Raw genomic sequence first — 22759 nt, 5'->3', positions numbered from 1 at the left:
TATACTTATACACATATATCCATACAGATACACACACTAATATACATATATATACATATACACACACACACACACACACACACATATATATATATATATATATATATATATATATATATATATATATATATATACATATATATATATATATATATATATATATATATATATATATATATATATATATATATATATATATATATATATATATATATATATATATATATATATGTATGTATGTATGTAAATATATTTATATTTATATATATATATATATATATATATATATATATTTACACATATATGTATATTTACACACATATATATATATATATATTTACACATATATACACATACACAAATAGATATACATACATACCCATGTATATACTTATAAATATACATATACACATACTAATACACGCATACATTCATACACATACACACACACATATATTCACTTATGCATACATATACCCCCACATGTATACGCAATGCATATACAGTCATTGTACAATTTAAATTTAAATTAAAATGAAGAAAAGTTGCATATTGTCAAAATAAGTTTTAGTTATTTGTTTTACTCTGCTTGAGACGACTTTTATTTTTTACAAATAAATTTTCATACCAATAAAAATATTTTTTTGGGTTTCAAAGTGGGGCAGGGAGCAAATTTATCAATTTTTTAAAAAGGTCCTCTATATTTTAAAATTTCTTTACAAAAAATAGTGTAAAGTGAGTTTGAAGATAAATTTCTTGAAAAAGAATTAAGAAATAATGAAGTTCAAATCTTTGAAAAAGACACTTAACTAATTTAAAAAAGAGAGTTATATTTGTTGAAACACAATATTTACCACCAAATGTGTGAAAATCAAAAACTTTATCTTGAATGATATCTACATATCTACTATGTGTGTGCAGAGTTAGATGGTTAAAAGGATCTTGATGAAAGAAATGCAAATTGCACTTAAAGTAATCAGCAGTTGAGTTTTTAAAGCAAAATGGAATATGCTAAGACTTGGTTGAGTTGACCCAGAGGACATGCAGATGTTCATGCATGTTTGAAATCAGTTAGCAAAGTATGATCAAGACAAGTTATTAAGACATCTTTTGAATGTGTGAATGAAATTGTTTTTGTCTGTTTATTTGGAACATTTATAGGGAGGTTTAAAGTAAACAACCTTTAACAACAAAATATTTATTTGTTGAACAACTTTGTAAACCATTTTGTACTGCCTAAAATACTAACAAGAAAATTATGAAGGTTCTTTTGCATTCAAACAATTTAAATTCAAATTATAGATTCTTTGTATTGCCATTGCTCTTTTGTAAAATTTTTCTTAAAGTCTGTGGGCTAATGTGTGTCATGAATTGTTCTCTTGTGGACTCTAGGATCTATGAGAGAAGTATATTTACTGACTTTAACAAGTCTTAATAAAGTTTTTTTTGATACCTTCCTTTTCTTTTAATGCCTTCTTTATCTAAAAATTGACCTTAGCATTTTAGATAAACTTATAGGGATAAGTACCACTAACAGTCTCTGTTTTTTATATATTTTCTACTTTGTGAAAGTTTTTATTTGTTAGGTAATTGCTTAAATTTATCATTTAGAAGTTTCAATTTTACCAGAAAGTTCTACCAGTTTTTCTGTCAACAAAGGTAATTGTAATGTTTATTTTATTTAAAAAACTTAACATTAACTAATTTCTAAAATAATTGTTAACAATTGAGTTTCAGTGTGCTTTGTTTGCTTAAAAAGTAAAAATGGTGTCAGATTTATCTCAGTGATTATTCATTGTTATTATGACTTTTACTACGATGTAAAATACTATACCTCAAATTTATTATTTTTAAACCATGAATACCTTAATGTTTTAAAAGGGTTAGATAAATGGTTAGGAGTGTTTTTTTTCATGTTTTTTTTTTAAATAGAAATGCACTTTAAAACTTCAAGTTCAACTTTTTTCATTATGTATCTATTTTTATGTTAATTTGGTTTCATTAAAAAAATATTTTTATTATTTCATAATATATACACTTTTACATGTTGGCTTATTTTTGATGTTTTATCATTTTTATAAATTTTTTAATATAATATTATTGGTTTCTTTGAAAAAATTTGAATAAAGTTTTTTATAATCATATATCATGTGATATTATGTTTGTTATTTTTATATATCATATGTGATATCATGTGATATATATCATAAAAATATGATATATATGATACATATCACATGAAAAATGTGATAAAAAAAAAATTATGTAAAAAACAAAAATCAAGTGATATTTTGATTTTTCTTATAAAAATAGTATATTAAATTCATTTAAAACATAATATATAGAAAACTAATGGTTTGAACCAAAACGTTTGTTGTTGGTACTACCTTGCTCAGCTAGTATATCCATGCAGTGGCTGTTGATTGAGTTTCTTGAGTTTGTACTTTAAAGCTATAGCTTTAAGAAAAGGTTGTTTCAGGGCAATTCCAACATCTAGAGAATGTAACCCAGGTGTCAGATTTTGCTGATTTTCACACCACTCAAAGATTATAATAAGTTATGAAAATCCCAAAAATCATCATCTTATTTTAAATGGTTTCAAACATATAATTGTTTAAACTTGGTTCTGTGTTTATTCGAAAGCTGAAAATATGTATACTTACATATGTTGAAGCAAGAAACCCAATAAAACAACTCAAAATATTAAAAATAATCATATAACCAAATATATAGGCCTAATTTTTAATTTCAAAATTTTTTTGAATAGTTTGGTTATCACAGTACTTTTTAAATAATTTGAGAATTATGTTTTGATTTTGACCTGGTCATGCAAGGCTGTTGTGTTTCAACAAGTATAACTCTCTTTTTTTAAACTAGTTCAGTGTCTTTTTCAAAGATTTGGTCTTCATTATTTGTCGACTCTTTTTCAAGAAATCTTCAAAATAACTTTACACTTCTTTTTTTTTTTAATTTTAAGATATTGAGGACCTTTTTTATAAAGCATATTTTGACAGTTGTCAAGACAAAAATAAAGAACTAATAATATAATTAATGTTATAAAGAAATAATATAATTAATATTATAAAGATTACTAATATCCAATACAAATACCAAATAATTGATCTTTATAGATTCTTAAAATAAAAGGTGAATCAAAGACTTTAGCAGTATCAGTTACTAAGATAAAAAGTTTTGTTTGACATCTACATATATATATATATATATATATATATATATATATATATATATATATATATATATATATATATATATATGTATATACATATATATATATATATATAAATACATGTATATATACACATATATAGATATATTAACATATATATATACATGTATATATACATATATACACAAAGGGATTTCCCAGAACATGATATCATTAAAAAAACCATTATTACCAAGCTGAACGACATTATTGTTACAAAAGGTGCCATTACTAATTATTAAGATTACCTAATTTGTTATTTTAACACTTTTTATATTTTATCATATATATATATATATATATATATATATATATATATATATATATATATATATATATATACACAGACATATATAAGTCCTCGCAAATTTAATAAATTTTTTAACTCCATAAAGAGATCACACCCTTTGAGACAGGTGTTCATATTAAAGAGAATGATAAAAAAAAAATGCTTTGGCTTAATTTTTTTGATTAAAACAAAAGAATAAATGCATACCAAGAAAAACTAACTTTTTTATTTTAGTCGAAGTAATAATGATTTAATGGTAATAATGGTTTTTTTAATGGGATATATATATATATATATATATATATATATATATATATATATATATATATATATATATAAATGATAAAATATAAAAAGTGTTAAAATAACAAATTAGGTAATCTTAATAATTAGTAATGGCACCTTTTGTATCAATAATGTCGTTCAGCTTGGTAATAATGGTTTTTTTAATGATATCATGTTCTGGGAAATCCCTTAGATTTTTTATGGGTTCATAACAGGTGAATTCTTTGACCAAGGCAAAAAGTGCACACTTTTTTCAGCTAGGAATGCATTACTATTCCTAGCTTTGTGATACAGTCCCGAATTATACATGAAGACATACTCTTCACCACCAGGAAACCATTTTTGGACTTATGGCAGTAGCCTGTTTTCCAGTACACTTTTGCACTAGCCCTACCTCATGGTTACTTCCACAAAGTAGAGGCAACCCGTGTCCCGAGCTGAGATCACAGACTACACCCCAAAATGTTTGGTGCAATTTGTGTCCTTGGCATTCTCAGACAAATGAGATTTTGTCTACCAAAATATGAAATATCGTCTGCTCTGAGAGAAAAAAACATGTAAAATATTAACATCATTATAAAAAAAGAATTTTTTTCAGGGTTCTTATAATATTATAAGTTTTATTAACTCCATTCAACAATAGTTATTTAATAGCAAAAAAAAATTTGCTATTTTGTGGGTTTAATCAGATTACCTCATTAAACAAGCAAAAAAAATATTATAGTTTGCTACTTTTTTTACTTATTTAACAATTAAAACAGTTTTTTTAGCTTTTTGTTCTCAGTTAACAAGAAAAGAAGTTTAATTTTTTTTACTATGTACTTTGTATCTCTTGTACTCTGAACTTTCAAGTTTAACCTATTGAAATAATAGAGACAAAGTATATAAAAAAGAGAAAAATCAAAGATGGCCATAAATATTTCAATTTTTAAAATAATATAAGACTAGTATTAAGTTTTATTATTTTTAAGTTTTTACTATTTTTTTGACTCTTTTATCAATGCAAAAATTTATTAATCTTTAAAACTTTTATTAATCCAGTTTTTCTCCTTGCACATCAAAATCCTTTATTACTCTAATCCATCTTCATGTTTTCCTTTTTTATACAACCTACAACTTTTTAAGTTTTCAGTTAACTGATTCCTAGCTTTTTAACCTATCCTCTATTTTAAAGTAACTCATGACTTAATTGCAACCTTGCTTGAAATTGCTTGCAACCTTGTTTGAAATAAATTAGAGTTTAAAAATATATAAATATGCCAGTATTTAATAAATTGTAAATGTAAGTAAAAATTATAATATTCAAAGAATTAGAAATTTTTTTCTAGCCCTGGTTGATAGCCCCTGCTAAATCTTATAATTTTGCCTTGGCCAGGGCTAGATTTGCAAAAAATCTAATTTTTATCCGGAGCTGGGGCCTTAGTCACTTCCTTTATAGCTATGGCGTAAATGGTTTGCTCCTACCTGTGGCTCGCTCCTCATCCTCCCAGTTATCAACATCAATTTTGGGTCACAATATGTTTATGTAAAGTTATGCTATTGGTTATTAAAAAGCATTTTTGGTAATAATTTAATTTTTTCTTGTCACAAAAAAGTTTTTATACAGCTGTAATTTAGTAAAAGAATGCGTGTTACTGTATTTCCATGATATGAGTTTTGATAAATTTCATTAAAGAACTTATGCTTCAACATTTTAAAATATACTTTTACAACTTCTTCGTATGTTAAATGTTTGCTTTTTATAAAAAAAAATTGTAGAACCTTTTAATTAATTTCTTATTTTTTAATTGAACCTTTTATCAAATTGCATTTAATTGAAGATTTCAAAATTCCTTAACTATATAAAAAAGGGCTAAAAATTAATGTACTTTTTGTCTTTATTATATGCAATTAAAGTGGTGCTTTAGCTTTGTAAACATGGAAATTGAAATTACAAATTAAAGAATTAACAGAAGTATTAAACTTAATTTCCACTGAAAAGTACCTCACTTAAAATTTCTTCACACAACGGCCTATGAAAAATTTCCTAATGCTTAGCGCCATACATTTGGTTTTTGTCCCACTCAGTTGCATTTTTTATAACTGTTACTTAATAGTTTACAACTTAAAGAATAATAATAAATCTTAGAGAAACAACAAAAATAATAAATCTCATTTCCACTGGAGAGTGCCTTGCTTAACATTTCTCTACACAGCGGTCAAGCAATGAATAATTTCCTACTGCTTAGCCCCATACATTTGTTTTGACCCTCTCAATTGCATTATTTTTTAACCGTTAGTTAATAATTAAAGTTATTTTTTTGAAATAATGTTAAATAGTTAAAGTAAAAATTCTCGCGATAGGTATAACTAATAACTATGGTTTATATAGAATTGATAACTATAATTAACTTTATTAAGTTTATTAAAAGTATTAAATTCAAATTTACACAACTATCGTTTAGATTCTTTAAATTCATCAGATATCAGACCTAATGTCAAGAAAGGTAATTATTAAATTATAGTTAATATTATATATACAGCATAAAAAATGAAGTTAACTAAAAAAGAAAACAGTGTAAAAAACTTAATAAAACTAAGAGTTATTAAATGATGATGGTGAAGATGATGATGATTTAAATTATTGTTTTTAGATATATCTGAGATATGTACAGCACTCAAAAGTTATTATCTTACAAATTATGCGAAAATTAATGAAGTTCAGCCACCATTAAAATCACCTGCAAATGTTGATCTAATGCATAAATTTGTTGATCTATGTATTGTTGATACAGTTAATACTGAAATAGATGCAGTTTATAGTGTTGAACGAAAAAAATTTCTTGAAAAACAAATGCGTTATACACCAATTCCATATAGTGAAATATTTACAAAAGAAAAATCTTTAATATCTGGAATAGCTGGTATTGGGAAAACATGGTTGCTTAGAAAATGTTTGCTTGATTGGTCAAATGATCAAATTTGGAAAAATGTCAAACTTGTGTTTTATATGGAATGCAGGAAGCTCAATCAATATCAAAATATTTCTAATATTAATGAATTACTAAATGTTTTTTACAAAGACATTATAAATGATTTTAATATTAGTAATCATCCTGCACTGTTTATAATTGATGGATTAGATGAGTTTAAATATTTAAATGAATTGATAAATCCAAGTTTGAGTTGTAACTATCCAATTGTTATTGCTTTAAAAGAAATTCAAAAATACAAATATGTACTTGCTGGTAGAGTTTATGCAATTGATAAATACCAAAGTATATCAACAGATCATAGTGATAAGTTAACCATTCAAATAATGGGGTTTAATGAAAATGGAATAAATAATTATATAGAAAATAATGTTTCAGAAGAAAAAAAAGATGTTATGAAAGCAACTTTAAAGGAATCTCCAATTGCAAAATCCATGTCATCTGTTCCATTTTATTTATCTTCCATGTGTAATATTATTAGTGACTCAAAAAATATAAACAAAAATTCTTTTTTAACAATGACAGATTTGTATGCAAATATTTTTTTATACTTTTTGCAAAAACACATCTTCAAAAACAATGAATTGATTTATCAGATAATGGAAAACAGTTCCAATAAAAAATATGTTTTAAATATTTGTAAAATTGCATATCAATTGTTTGTTGAAAATAAAGTAATTTTTTCTAAAGAAGACATTCAAACTTTTATCATTGACTTTGATGAAAATAACGACAATTTTTTTGGATTTATAGAAAGGATTGAAACAAATCTAGGTTATTACTATCAATTTGCACATCTAACAATAATGGAGTTTTGTGCATCTGTATATGCATATAATTGTTTAAGTAGTGAAGAGATTATGGCTGATAAAAGGTTGGAGAGTTGTTTATCAATGATTTGTGGATTGACCAATAAAAACCAAAATAGTTTATTAAAATTTCTTGTTAACCTGAATACTTCAAAAAAATCTTTATTTTCTAAACTGATTTTGTTTCTTAATCTTAATACTTCAAGAAAAGCTTATGAAGATCCTTTATTTTTGTGTTCTATTTTAGGTAAGTCCTTAATACAATTGCACTATTATTAGCCATTTAGATAAAGAGATATTTAAGGATATAAATAGTATCGAAATTATATTTAATAAAATTTCTGTTGATACAAAATTTTTCCTAGCTAATGAATTTATCATTTCATCAAAAGAATTTATTAAAATCAAAAGTTTATCAACATTAATTAGATAAGTTTTGGTTATTAATCTGTTTTGTCTATATTATATAAATATATATATATATATATATATATATATATATATATATATATATATATATATATATATATATATATATATATATATATATATATATATATCTTCTAAAGAGTCTTTATTTTTGTTTTCTAATTTAGGTAAGTCCTTAATGTTTCGTTGCATTATTTTAAGTCATTTTAAATAAAGATACAGGTGTTTAAAGTATATAAATAATATAGAAATTATATTGAAAGTATTTTCTGTTAATACATTTTTTTTTCCTAGTTTAATAAATTTTAAATTTCATTAAAAGATTTATTAAAATCAAAAGTTCATCTAACATTATTAAGATTAATTTGTTTTATCATTATTTTGCTAAATGATTGACTCTATTCTTTCATATATTTATGCTTAACAATATTTGGTTTTCTCAAAATAATAATAATAATAATAATAGACTATTCTTTTTTTGGTATAATCAAATATAATTAGTTTTTCATAATTTATAGTTTTTAAAAAATTTTTTTTCAGGAAATAAAACATTTAAAAATACATTAGTTGTTTGGCACAAGTCTATATCTGCATAAACTGTTTCTTTAAATATTTTTCTTAAAGTTTGGAGTATAAAATAAAACATGAACAAAATGCTTTTATATTTCATGAATAAAATATTGATTTTCATCATAACATGAAATAATTTAAAATAAAGTAACCAGTTATCTCTAAAGACAAATTTAAGGCATTCCTTTAACAACTATTGTCTTTAAAAGTCATTAAAATTTAAACAGCCAAAAAAAAATACAGTAAGGATGTATGTTTTAAGCAAATGTCCTAGTTGTTTGTTTTTCAGAAACATTTCATCTGTAATTTTGTTCTGCTGATATTGCCTCTCACTGAATGTTTATTCCGGGTATTTATGCTTAGTGCATCTTCTGTAAACTTAATAAAGCTAATGATCTTGTTATCATCAGTTTACAGGGTTCGTACTGTTCCTGGAAAATATGGAAAATTAGTTAATTTTAACTGAAGTCATGGAAAACCTAGAAATTTTAGGGATTTTTTTTTTTAATCAGATAGTCAGGGAATTCTGATAGGGAAGTTACTCATTTTAAGATCAAGCTATTATGTACTTATTGGTGAATAAAAAATACCCCACAGTGTTTTATAGGATCCCGTGTGATTGCGCGTTTTTATATGACCATGCACATTTAATGATTTATTTATACATTTCGACCGCTGCTTTTTAATTTCTTTTTAATCGTAATAAAAATGTACTGAATAGCTAAGCAAAAACTTTAGAGAAAATAACTGCAAATTAAACTAAAAATAGAAAGAAAAGAATTCTTAACACAAGGAAAAAGAAAATTATAAAGTAAACAAAAGAAATTGAAACTCTTAATTACATTTTAACTCTTAATTAAATTACATTTGGAATAAACTACTTTAAAACTTTCATATTTTCAAATGTATTTATATTATGCAAAATAATTTTGAGTCAAGTATCAATTTTTTTTTTTATTACTAACGATTATTTTCAATAAACACATTTTAATTAAATTATCTATGGTTGATGTTTTTTTATTACCATAATTCATGTTTTGTTTTTTTTTATTTATAAAAAAATAACTATTTCTGTATATATATACACTGTGATCATTTTCTATAGGCGCATGTGGATTATGTCTTAAAAACGTACTTAACTTTATTTAATTAGTGTATTTCAATAAATTATAAATAAAGTATCAAAAAATAATGAAAATTATCACCAAAAAAAATCAAATTTAAAAAGAGGTCAATCATAAATGAATTGAAGAGTCAATTGGTCAATCAAATCTAGACTGCGAGCAGGTCACCACATTTGCTCAATTTTTTTAGCTTCAAACTAAGGTTTAGTCTCGTTACTAGAGTGAATGCTGGCGATGTCTTGTTTAAAAACAAACTTTTTGCGTCGATATTTGTTTTCAAATGGAATCAAACATAATTTTAGCACATCAATGTATTCAGAACTTTTTATTTTGCAAGATGTAAATGCTAAATTTAACTTTCCTGTTGCACAAAACCCAAGCCAAACCATCAAAGATCCACCACCGAAATTCCTTGTCGAAAAATATTTGGGTTCTCTCCTCAAATCACGCTAGCAGCCACTAAAAATATCAGGCCCATCAAGATTAAACTTTTTCTCATCCGAAAAAATCACCTGGTATTGAAAACAAAAATATTCAGCTTTTTAGACATCTTACGTATTCATGAGAATTTAACCTAAAATTTCATACTTGTTCCCGTACCACGTTTTTGCGGGCGAATTTCATCCATTTTTGTTTGTGAATGGGCTTTAAATTTGGTGCTTTATTCTCTTTTGATCGTACAATGTGTGGGGTGTCTTTAAGAACTTTCTTAATCGTCTCCTTGCAAACATTTAAACCCAAATCTTACTTAATTGTTTTCAAACTTTTTGATGAATTTGATGCGAGCCGAACAATTCTGCGTTTTTCACGGCCTGAAGCTTTAGATTTCTTTGATTCCGCTTGATTGTTGCATAATCTGTTGGATTTTTCAAGAAGTTATGGGTAATGTGATCTGATCTTTTCAATCTTCTAGCAATTTCTCGATTTGGATCTTTTTCTCGATGATAAGCCAATATTTGACCTTTTTCAATATCGGTAAAGACCTTTCCTTTCTACATTTGGTTAAGTTCAACTTAATTTCGACTCACAAAATAAAAAATACTACAGAATATAAGAAATTTGCGACAAAACTCGTAAAAACTTTAGTGCATCTATAGAAAATTGCCACGAGAATATTAAAAATTTAATTATTTTAATACAATCAAGACAATTAATAATCAGATGCATAATGGATCATTGTTTTCTTACATATACTTATTCAAAAGTACTGTTAGAACAATTTTATTACCACTGTAACACTGTAAATCCGCTAAATTCTACATGCGTCTATAGAAAATGGTCGCAGTGTATATATTTTTTATGACCAACTTAAATCGCTTAAAACTATTTCTATAATTTGTTTTAAGGTAAACTTTAACTTTTAACACTTTTGTGTCTTAAAAGTGAAAAACTTTTGGGCTTTTTTAACTAAAGTTACATAATTTACATAAAGTTTTAAAGGTTCAACTAGTTTTGAAAACTTTTGAATGTTTTTACTGGTAATCATTACAATAAAATAATAATTCACCTAATTCAGTGGAAGAGTCTAATTTAAATATAACTGATTTCTTAAAAGGACACATTCATTGTATCAAGTTATAATAAAATCTGTGCAGAAATTATGTGGGCATTGCATTGTTGCTTAAATAATATTTCTAGCAATTCAAACAAAGATGCAACTAATTTGTTCTTAGCTATGTTTTCTGACAGATTGCTAAATCTTTTCAGATAGAACCAAATAAAGTTGTATATAGCATTACTCATGGTCTTTTCTTTATTTTAAAGCTTTACTTTAACAACATCTAAGCCTGTCTCCTTGGCTTGTTGTGTCCTTCAATGAATCCCTCAACAAGAAAACTCAAACTTGTCAAATGGATTTGCTCATTCGATATTGTAATGAAGAAAAAATTCAAGTTGAAGTGTACCAGTCTTGATTTGCTGAATCATTTTAATGAAAAGGTAAGTGATCTTAATATCAACAAGATTATTCAGGCTTCTATAGATTGGCCGCCGAGTGTCAACTTGAAATTTCACAGAGACATTCAAATCAAATGTGAAGAACACGAACTATCTAAACTTATTGACATAGGCTGCTATTCCCTACAAATAATTCATGGTGCTTTTAAAACAGGAGTAAAATCAACTGATTGGAAATTAAAATAACCTTTAAAAGCTACTTTACCTTATTTCACAATTCTCCTGTCAGAAGAAGTGACTTGATCAGTATCATTAAAGGCTCTGTGTTTCTGCTTTCATTTTGGGTTGAAGACAAAAAGGTAATAGAAACATTATTTGGTATTCGGCCAATCACTAGCCTTGATGTATGACGACTAAAGATAGAAGGTCATCAAATTTTGATTAGAATAATTACATTTTTAATATATATTTTATTTATTATCTAAAATATAAATTATTTTTTATTTTGACGCTCTGCTTAAAACTAAATGACCATCTTGCAAATCATATAAATTTGTTGTATATGCAAAACAACTTTCCCTTGTAAGATTCCAGTTCTTTAGCTACCAGGCCAACCATTTCTGAGGCTCTATCAGACATATTTGAACCTTTTCTGATGCTCTATCAGACAGGCTCTCCAATGTTACTTCACATGAATGGTGATCTTGCGCAGTTAGAGTTGCCATACATCTGGCTTTTAGAATCAAGAATACAGCGCCAAGTCTGTATAAATAAATTTTTTTACTGTGTTTTCTTTTGTAAAAGCCAGACATCTGCCAAATCTATGTGCAGTTGATTAAGAGTATTCTAAGCATGTTCATTAAATCTGAAACTATTGAGACTTGCTCAAAATTGATCTATAAAATAAAGAGAACCATTTGAATCCCAGTAAAATTAATATTGGGTTTGCTCCTAAATTATCACTGTCAAAGCTCAGAAAGAATAATGTAGTTATTTTGAAGAATATTAAAGAATTTAAAATTTAATGCATGCATATTTAGATTTTAGCTCCTGAAAAGTTATTTAAAAGATTAATTCTAAGGTTGTTAATACGAGTATTTGTTTGCTTTCAAATTTTTATGCTCAGGTCACTCATAAAAAGAATAGGAGTCAAATATAAACATTGCTGCATCATCTTATCTCACTTGGAATATTTACAGCTTCTTATTCGAACAAAGTTATCAACGAGTTCTTAAAGTTTGTCATCAGAATTTGCAATGAATAGGTACGTTTTTATTAGCTATGATCAAAAAAAATAAATGGCTCAATGGTTTTCACTTCAAAGCCATTGTCATAAAAAAGTATATAGTGCTGTCATCTGTCATTAAGTTAATTCTGACTCTGCGTCACATAAAGACATCAGATGAACAGGGGGTTTAGTATCAATAAGAATGTTGTCATTGACAATAAATCAACAGATAGTATTGTTGTGCGGCAACTTGTGTGTGATTTCATGCTTATTAATAACCTCAAACCCCAAACTGTCGAGATTGCGTTACTGCTGTAACACATTGTTCATTTTTGAATTTAAAGTGTTATACTTAAATTGCTTGCAAAACTGTTAGTTTTATGAAATTATAGTACATAGAAAATTTGTGATTAATGAGACAGAACAAGAAAAGTTACATATTTTCATACATTCTGATAAATAACTATTGCATGTTAAATAGACAAATACATTAAAAATTATTCAAAAAGCTTCAGAAACAAGTAGATTTTCTAGATTTAAAAGTGTAATGTAAATCAAGAGATTTAAAGCTCCAACCCACATCCAAATCTGGAAGTACTTCACTCAACCTGCTTCTCAGCACAGCAGTCTTGTTTCAAGCTAATTGATTAGGGAGTCACAAAGTTGACTATCTTAGTAGTAGATCACGAAAGACAAAAAATTAAACTTTAGTGACAGCAGTGTTAATTGTACTAGTGCTAAGCTATTCAGTGTGACCAATTACAACCACATTCGTTGTCAGATTAATAAATAAGGTTTGGAAAATTCAAGAATACTTTCATTTAAGCTTAAGATTAAAACTTAATTTTAATAACTTTCACAACAAGGTTTGTGTTTAGAGTATCCAATACCGGTCAAAAATCAATACCAGTATTTTGGTATTATAAAAATATAATACAGGAATACCGGTATTAAAATTGGTTTTAAATATTTTAAATTTTTAAAGCAAAGTAAATAAATTTAATAATCATAAAAACTTGAAAAGAATGCAAATTTATTGATTTATTTGTTAGAATCTTTATCTTTTATTCCATGGAAGTAACCTCTTAAAAAATAAAGATCACCCAGAGTTTGGTCGCCCATTCTGCACCGTAACTTGTTTAAAATAATACTGGCAGCAGAAAATGCTCTTTCGGATTCAACACTAGTTGGCCGAATTGTTAAAAGAAGATCATAAACCTTTTGGAGATATTTTCCTTGCCTTTACCTTCATTTTTTAAGAGACTCATTTTTTAGACACTTGATTATATCACCAGCGCATTTGAAATATTTTCAAAGTTTTAATGCTCTGCAGCATCTGAATATGAGTTGAAGTCTATTGATTCATTCAAGCAAGAGGTTTTTTCTTTGGTTGTTTCTTTTGATATTTAAAAAAATAATAATTTTTTAAAGTAGCCCGGAAATGTAGTCCTTCATCATATTTTTGTTTTACTATCCTTGTTAACGATGTTCAAAACCTAATATATATTGATGAAAGCTCTTGCCCTGCTACTATAAGTAAGCTCCCATGTTTTCCTTGATTTTATTGAGATGATAAAGAATTTTAGTCACATCCTGCATCTCATTTTATCAAAATCTTTATAAGAAATTGAACTAACTCTATATAGTTTTCAGCTTTGTGATTATGGTTATGTTCATAGCATCATATTCTTTGATCTTCATGAACTTTAACTAAAACACTAGCTCTAATTTTAGCCTCAGAAAGCTTCTGAAAAAGATCTTGATGAAGCCTAACTTGATATGCAATGGTGGCAGCTCTTTTTGAGGTTCTTTCATAAGCTCCCACTTCCCTCTACACTTGTCAACAGAAACTCAGTCTGTTGTCAGTTACTCTGTCGGTTGTTGCCAGCTCTTTCTGTGGTAGTGGCTCTAGTGTCTCTTCTGTCCCAGAGGCAATGGAAAGAGTAAATAGATACAAAAAGCCTTGAAGATCCAATAGAATAGTACTATTTATTAGTCTTTGATGACCTTCTATCTTTAGTCCTCATACATCAAGGCTAGTGATTGACCGAAATTCTAATTCGGTATTGGTTTTGGCCAAAAATTCAATTTGAACCAGGGTTGGCATTAAAAAACCTGCTCAATAAAACCCAATAAAACCTGCCTTAAAAAAAACCAATAAAACCCGGTTTTTTTTTAGGTTTTTGAAGACATACGCATATTATAGTTGCCTGCTATAAAGATAAAGCTTCAATTCAAACAATATTATTTTTAATAAAATATTTTTTCACAATGATATTTTTTGAAACCAAACAAATTAGATTCACTTAATAAAATTTTTTAGAATAAATACATTTTGATTAGAATAATTACATTTCAAATATATATTTTTTACAAAACCAACTATTTATTTTTGATACTGTCTATATTTGCACAAACTTTTTTGCCTTTTTACTTTCTAATATATTTCTAGCTTTTGACCAGATAAAACCAAACGAGGAAAATATTCTTTCTATTGATCCTGAGCTAGCAGGTTTGAAGTTTAGAAATAAGTTTGCAAAACCTTCAGGCATTTTTTTCTGAAATAATTTCTCTGGTTAATGATAGACCACCAATCACAAGAAAATATTGTTGATATAACTTGATCAACCGTCTTTGAAGTAACAACAAAATCTGGTAGACTTTTCCAATAAGGTACTACATGATTGCATAAAAAATTATGTCTGGTTGAATTCCTAGTAAACTCTCTATGGATTTTAAATTTCGCACCAAAGTTGTTAAACCCAACTTAGCCAAACGTGATTTATAACTCAGATTCCGTAACTGAGGCAGTAACTTAGTAGCACGCCTCTGTACCTGTTCAAGTTGTTTAATGTCTTTTCTAAGGAATGGATTCCAAACTGGTGCGCAGTACTCTCAAGCAGATTACGAACATAAGATGTATAGAGTTTGAGAAACATACACACATTCCTTTTTTTAAAGGTTCTCTTGAGCATTCCTAATATCATATTAGCTTTTTGTGCTGCTTGGTTTATATGATCAGTCCATTTGAGCTTGGTGTTTATATAAACTTCTAGTGTTCGTTCAACACAGGTATTCTCAAGTTGAATTTGATTTCAAGCACTGTCCTCCTTGTAAAGAGAGTCATTGAGATACAATGATCTGCCGTGAAACTTTACATTTGCTGATGCTGAAATCCATACACCACAGTTTAGACCACTCACTTAAAGAATGTCAGCCTGAACATGGACAAAATCAAGAACACTTTTTTATTCAACAACTAGTTAACAATCATCAGCAAACAATATACAATAATTTTTGGCAAGTTCTGGCATATCATTGATAAAAATAAGAAACAATAGTGGTCCAATAACAGAGCCTTGGGCTCAACACCTCAATCCAAACCTCACGCAAAACAACACGCTGCTTCCTTTTGCTGAGAAAGTCTTTTAACCATACTATTATTTTTGTACAGTGACCATAACCAACCAAATTGAGTTGAAGCAGGTGGTGAGACACCCTATTAAATGCCTGTGCAAAATCTAAGAGAATCAGCAAAGCTGCACATCCATCACTAAGTGCTTCAATAATAATATTTATCACCTCTAGAAGATTAGTTGCACATGATTTTAGTTTTACAAATCCATGTTGATGTGGCGACAAGAGATTTTTTTTATTTTTTTATATTTTTTTTATAATTCACCTCCCCAAAGCCGAAAAGGCTTCTACATATAAGGAGGCTACTTGTGGTTATATAGATTGTTCAAGAGCAGATTATCAACCATTGTATCATGTACAATTTTCTCCATTAGTTTGCCAACTGTAGAGGTCAAAGAGATTGGCCTATAATTACCTGGATCTGTGCATAAAACCTTTTTTAAATATTGGTGTAATGTTTGCCTGTTTCCAAACATAAGGAACCAGGCCTGACTCAAATGAATTTATAAACAAAAGTGAAAGCGGTACACTAAAACTTCTGCTACAGTTTTGCAGATGGATACCATCAATACCAGTACCTTTGGTATTATCTAACTTAGAAAGTAGTAATTCAATTTTATTTAGACAAAAAAGGGCTTCAAGGTTTGGTTTACAGCAGGCTTTAGAAAAACCCAATTAAACCTGGGCAATCTGGTTTTTTCTTGAGATTTTTGAAAACATAAGCATATTATAGTTGCAAGCTATAAAGGGAAAGCATCAATTCAAACACAATATTATTTTTAATAAAAAAATGTTCACAATGTTTTTTGAAACCAAACAAATTGGATTCATTTAATAAGATTTTTTAGAATAAATACATTTTGATTAGAATAACAACATTTTTAATATATATCTTATACAAAATCAACTATTTATTTTTGATACTGTCAATATATTTGCACAAACATTTTCGCCTTTTCACTTCCTAATATATTTCCAACTTTTGACCAGATGAAACCAAATGAAGAAAATATTATTTATATTGATCCTGAGCTAGCAGGGCATGTTTGAAGTTTAGAAATAAATTTGCAAAATCCTTCAGGCAATTTTTTCTGAAATGAAATCATTTCTGATGAAATCATTTCTCTGGTTCATGATAGACCACCAATCACTGGACAATATTGTTGATATAACTTGATTGCACAACATCCTTGTCGAAAACTCATCGTAATCCATAAGTTTAAGCAAAATCAACCTAGGTTCAAAATCAGGGTAATGGTTGTAAAGCCATTATTCAGCCTCATCTTTAATTTCAATCAGCAGATTTTAAACTATGAAATTAAATTAAATTCTGATAAGCATATTGTTGTAAAAATAAATTTCTTTTTTAATGCAAAACTTATTTTTACCCAAAAAGCAAGTATTGGTCATGTATGCAAGAAGATGGATACTTGTCATAGCATCACTACATCTCTTCTTGATAGCTGTGTGGTAATGACTTCGTTCAGGGTTGTTCAGAAGTGAGAGCCACAACTCAATGCATTTGAATAGGTGACAGCTGTCACTTTGCATCTAAAAAATATTTATTTATTTATTTAATAAACATAATTTTATAATTATTTTTTTTTTACACCTATAAAGTCTTATATATTATTAAAATCTTTAATAAAAATAAATTAAATACTTGGTCTTAAACAACACCAAATATTTTGAGTTGGGTTTGAAGACTGTTATCTTATCTAAATATTGCTCGATTTCCAATAATTGTTTTACTTTGATAGGTATATCATGATTATCTACTATTTCTACATAAATTGGATAGTTTTTTATGTATGTTTCTATACTGTCAATTTGAGAGTTTTATCGGGTATTGTTTGGTAGCTGAGGTATATGCCTTCCTTTCTCACGCAACCCAAAGAAAAGTTATATTATATATATATATATATATATATATATATATATATATATGTGTATATATATAAATATATATATATATATATATATATATATATATATATATATATATATATATATATATATATATATATGTATATATCTATATATATACACATAATAGATAATGTATTACTATGGTATAATAATAATACAAAAGTTCTTGTGCGTTTAAGAGTGCTCAATACTATTAAATAATAGAGCAATATTTATTTATATAAAATGAATAAAAACAACTTTTGATGGAACTCTGAGATTCATGCTTTTCAGCAATCATTAGCCATTGTGATGCATATATTTGTAAAAAAACTCTCACGATTTCGATTTAAATATTTCTTATCTGTAAATAAATGATGTTTGTTACCTTGAATGTATAAAGATGGACCTGAAAATTTAAAAGAGCATGGATGTTGAGGGGGTATTTTACAAGTTATTTTTTCTATATCACTAGCTGATCCGTAAAAATATAGACCCGTAAAAATATGGGTCTTTGTAAGTCTTTTGCTCATTGACCTTTTTCCTTTTTCCTAGCTTTCAGGACCCATAAAATATGGTTTTTATAAAACCAACCATTTTTATACTTTTCTATTCCACACCGATCATTTCTATATCTATTCTTTGTTACCTTTTCCACATACATAGATACATAGAGCCTATAAGAAATTTAAAAGTAGGTTGTTTTTTTTCTTAACGCAAATCATTAATATCTCATTGGTATAGTGCGTTGTCATCAGTGTTGTTTTTGTAGGCTTGAGACCTCTCCTTATTGTAATAAATTTTATATTTTTTTCAATGTTGCTTATATATTTATGCTACTTATATATTTAATGTTGCTTATATATTTATGTTGCTTATATATTTATGTTGCTTATATATTTAATGTTGCTTATATATTTATGTTGCTTATATATTCAATGTTGCTTATATATTTATGTTGCTTATATATTTAATGTTGCTTATATATTTATGTTGCTTATGTATTTATGTTGCTTATATATTTATGTTGCTTGTATATTTATTGCAAAAAAGTAATATTAAAGCAATAGTTTTCCGGTTGTTAAAATTCAAAACTTTTCTTTTATAGATTAATTCACGATTGTTCCAGACACTGTACTATAATATAGAACTATAATAACCATTAAAAACTATGACCTTAAAACACCTATTTAAAATTTAAGCCACAAAAATTTAGCACAGTGAAGTCATTTCGTAGCAAATAAACTTTAATACGTCAAGTTCGGTTTTGCATTTATCTTACATTTTTTGATTAATTTTAGTTATGGTGCTCACAATTGCACAAAAAGATATACAACTGTTACGGATATATTATTTCCTGGATAATTATTTTTATTTACTACAAAAGCAATATGTAAATAGTTTTAAAGAATTAATATAGTAATTACTATATTTATTCTTTATCAGAATCCCTTAAAAATATATTCTATATATTTTCAATATATGGAATTTATCCCTTAGATAATTTAATAATATATTCTATAATAACTAAGGGATATATTCTATAATATCTAAGGGATATTATAGAATATATCCCTTAAAAATAAACACATAATAATATTATAAATAAAATATAAATCATTATGGATTGTGGTTTCAAAAGAAATGCCTAAGAGCTTATAAAATGTAAAAAATGGTTATAAAATTATAAAATGGTTTGGCTTCCCAAAAAGCACAGTTTATGCTATTGCAAAGAGGTAGTTTTATCTGTTCGGCAATAGGCTCCTTTTTATTTGTTCTGCAATATGCTAAAAAAGCATTGTAATATTTATCTAAAATGAAAAAAAAAATTAAATTAAAAATTAAAAAAGTAAAAACATAACATATCATCACTACAAACTTCAAACTTGCCAATGTTTTTTTCTAGAGCATTGTAAAAAATAGTCAAAATCTAAAACAAAAGACATTTATTGCAAAGATAGTTACACAAAATGTTAACAAAACAATACACAAACAGTAAACAAACTAACAGTAAACAAAGTAAATTTATGATAATTATTAGCGCACAAAAGGGTATCAAAAAATAAATAAAAAATTATATGATTTAAAAAAGTAAAAACATAACATATCACTACAAACTAATTTACCTTTTGCCACTGTTTTTTTCTAGCGCATTGTTAAAAATAGTCAAAATCTAAAACAAAAGACATTTATTGCAAAGACACAAAAGAACAAACACTTATAAGCAATCAATGCAAACAAATTTTGTAATTTGACCAAAAAATAAAATTGTTTCTACTTTGATTGCGACAAACTAATTTCTTTTTAACTTTTATAGCTAATATATTAATATAATATATTAATTTTTATAGCTAATATAACTATTAGCTAATGATCAACATAGTAAATTTAAAAAAAAATTAATGTTTACTAAGTTAAAACCATACTAACATTTTAACATTTTAACAAAGTAAATTTATGATAATTTCTAGAATTATGATAGTTATTATCGCAATGATAGTTAATGATAATTAAAAGATAAAACTAAGTAAATTTATGATAGGTATTAGAGCACCAAAGGAGAACTGGAAATCAATTTATTTATTCATAATAACAAAACAAAAAAAATATAAAAAAGTTTACAAAAAAAATTCAACTACAGCTGCATCATAAATTAACAGTTTAGATTAACCAAGTACAAAAATATTAATTTTCTCACAGCTCTCTCTCCTAATATTGTACATTCTACAGGATCCACACTCTCTATTAAAAAAAAAAAGGGTTGAGCTTTGCCTTTTAGCCCACACCTAATAAGATGTAGTTTTATTCGCTCTGAAATATGCCAAAAAAGCATTGCAAGATTTATCTTAATTGAAGAAAAAATTTATATGATTAAAAAAATGAAAAGCATAACATATCACTACAAACTAATTTACCTTTTGCTGATGTTTTTTTCTAGAGCATTGTTAAAAATAGTCAAAATCTAAAAGAAAAGACAATAAAAGAAATAAAAGAAATTTATTGCAAAGACAGCTACTTAAAATAAAAAACACTTATAAACAATCAGTGCAAATTTTGTAATTTGACCAAAAAATAAAAATACTTTTACTTTGATTACAACAAACTAATTTCTTTTTAACTATTATATATAACTATTAGCTAATGATCAACATCAGTAAATTAAAAAAAAAATTAAAGTTTACTAAGTTAAAACCATACTTTAACAGTAACATTTTAACAAAGAAAATTTATGATAGTTATTAGAGCACCAAAAGGAAAACTAAAGAAATAAAAAAGATAATAAAGATGAGATAATAAAGGTAAAATTATATAAACAAACAAATAAAAAAAGCATATAGTAAAATGTTTATTTTTATTAGAAATAGGATCCTTTTAATTAAAAACATTAATGTTTTTATGAACAGGTAAAGACACATCAAAAAGTACATACACTGAAAAAAAAATTTTCATTAAAAGTATTTATTAGATACCCCCTAATTCAGTGATAATTGTTAATTATTATGAAAATTATTAACTGCGATTTGAAGTATTCACAAAATCTCAACTGACAATAAAATGTTTATTTTGACATAGAGAATCATCAACACCGTCACAGCAGCAAATTGTTATAATATTTTACATATTCTGCTAAAATTTTGATGGTGTTGGTGTAGAAACAGAAGGTATATTTTTTTAACAAAATTTCTTTATAAACATAACTTAATATTAAAAAAAAAGGAAACAAAATTAGTAGTTTTTTTACAAATTTATATATTTACAAACAAAATTTAACAAAAAAGATTTTTAAAAATATACATATTAAACTAAAAACATTACCTACATCTTCTATTTGTAGATCTAGTTATATATTTTACCCTGCCCACTCTAACTCCACCCAATTTACTCTTAGTAAAGGTAATCCCTTTCCCTTTAATGAAACAAAGTAAATTTTTTCCCCTATTATGGGCCCACACCCTGTGTACACTATAGGATGTGATAGATATATAGATAAGGGTTAATTTCTATATATGTGACGCATCTGACCAAAACCAGTCGGATTTCGCGTTATGTTACATTGAGAAAACCATCAAAACATCTCAAAAATTCAATTTTTATCATTATTTATTTTTTGTTTTGTATTTATTGTTTACATTGTAAACAGTTATGCAAAAAAATAAATAATGGTAAAAATTAAATTTTTGAGGTGTTTTGATGGTTTTCTTAATATAACATAACGCGACATTCGACTGATTTTGGTCAGATGCGTCACATATGATTGCTGAAATAGCTGAATGATATTTTAGTTGCATACTTAACTATAAAAACTTCAAATCATTTATTTACCAGTTACAGATAAGGGTGGTGCAGCAACGATTGTTGCTGAGATTGTTACAACATAATTGGCTAAAATAAATATAAAAAAAAATACAGGTAATCAAAAATTAAATACAATTTAAAGCAATAAAACCATTAGTAAAATATCTCATAAAACAGAATAACATTAGAAAATATTAAATTTTTTCAAAATTAATTTTAAAGATGAAGATAAATTAGAAATTAAAGCAACAATATGTAATAAGCTATGTTACTAAAATTAAAATAACAATTAAATATCGTTATTCCATTT

General features: G+C 26.2%; 1 protein-coding gene across 1 annotated transcript in view; it reads left to right on the top strand.

Moving 5' to 3' along the window:
• Window positions 1-22759, top strand: part of LOC136076788 (NACHT, LRR and PYD domains-containing protein 3-like) — a 44845-nt gene that overhangs the window by 8933 nt on the left and 13153 nt on the right. Inside the window, exons 2-4 of the mRNA XM_065790239.1 lie at window positions 1612-1659; window positions 6245-6286; window positions 6434-7828. Of these exons, the coding sequence (XP_065646311.1) occupies window positions 1612-1659; window positions 6245-6286; window positions 6434-7828 (1485 nt within the window). The remainder of the gene's footprint in view (window positions 1-1611; window positions 1660-6244; window positions 6287-6433; window positions 7829-22759) is intronic.

Source organism: Hydra vulgaris, chromosome 02 (genome assembly GCF_038396675.1).
Source record: "Hydra vulgaris chromosome 02, alternate assembly HydraT2T_AEP".
In the NCBI taxonomy this organism is placed as follows: Eukaryota; Metazoa; Cnidaria; class Hydrozoa; order Anthoathecata; family Hydridae; genus Hydra; species Hydra vulgaris.
Note: the sequence above shows the minus strand (reverse complement) of the source record. Positions and strands in the feature narration are given on the sequence as shown.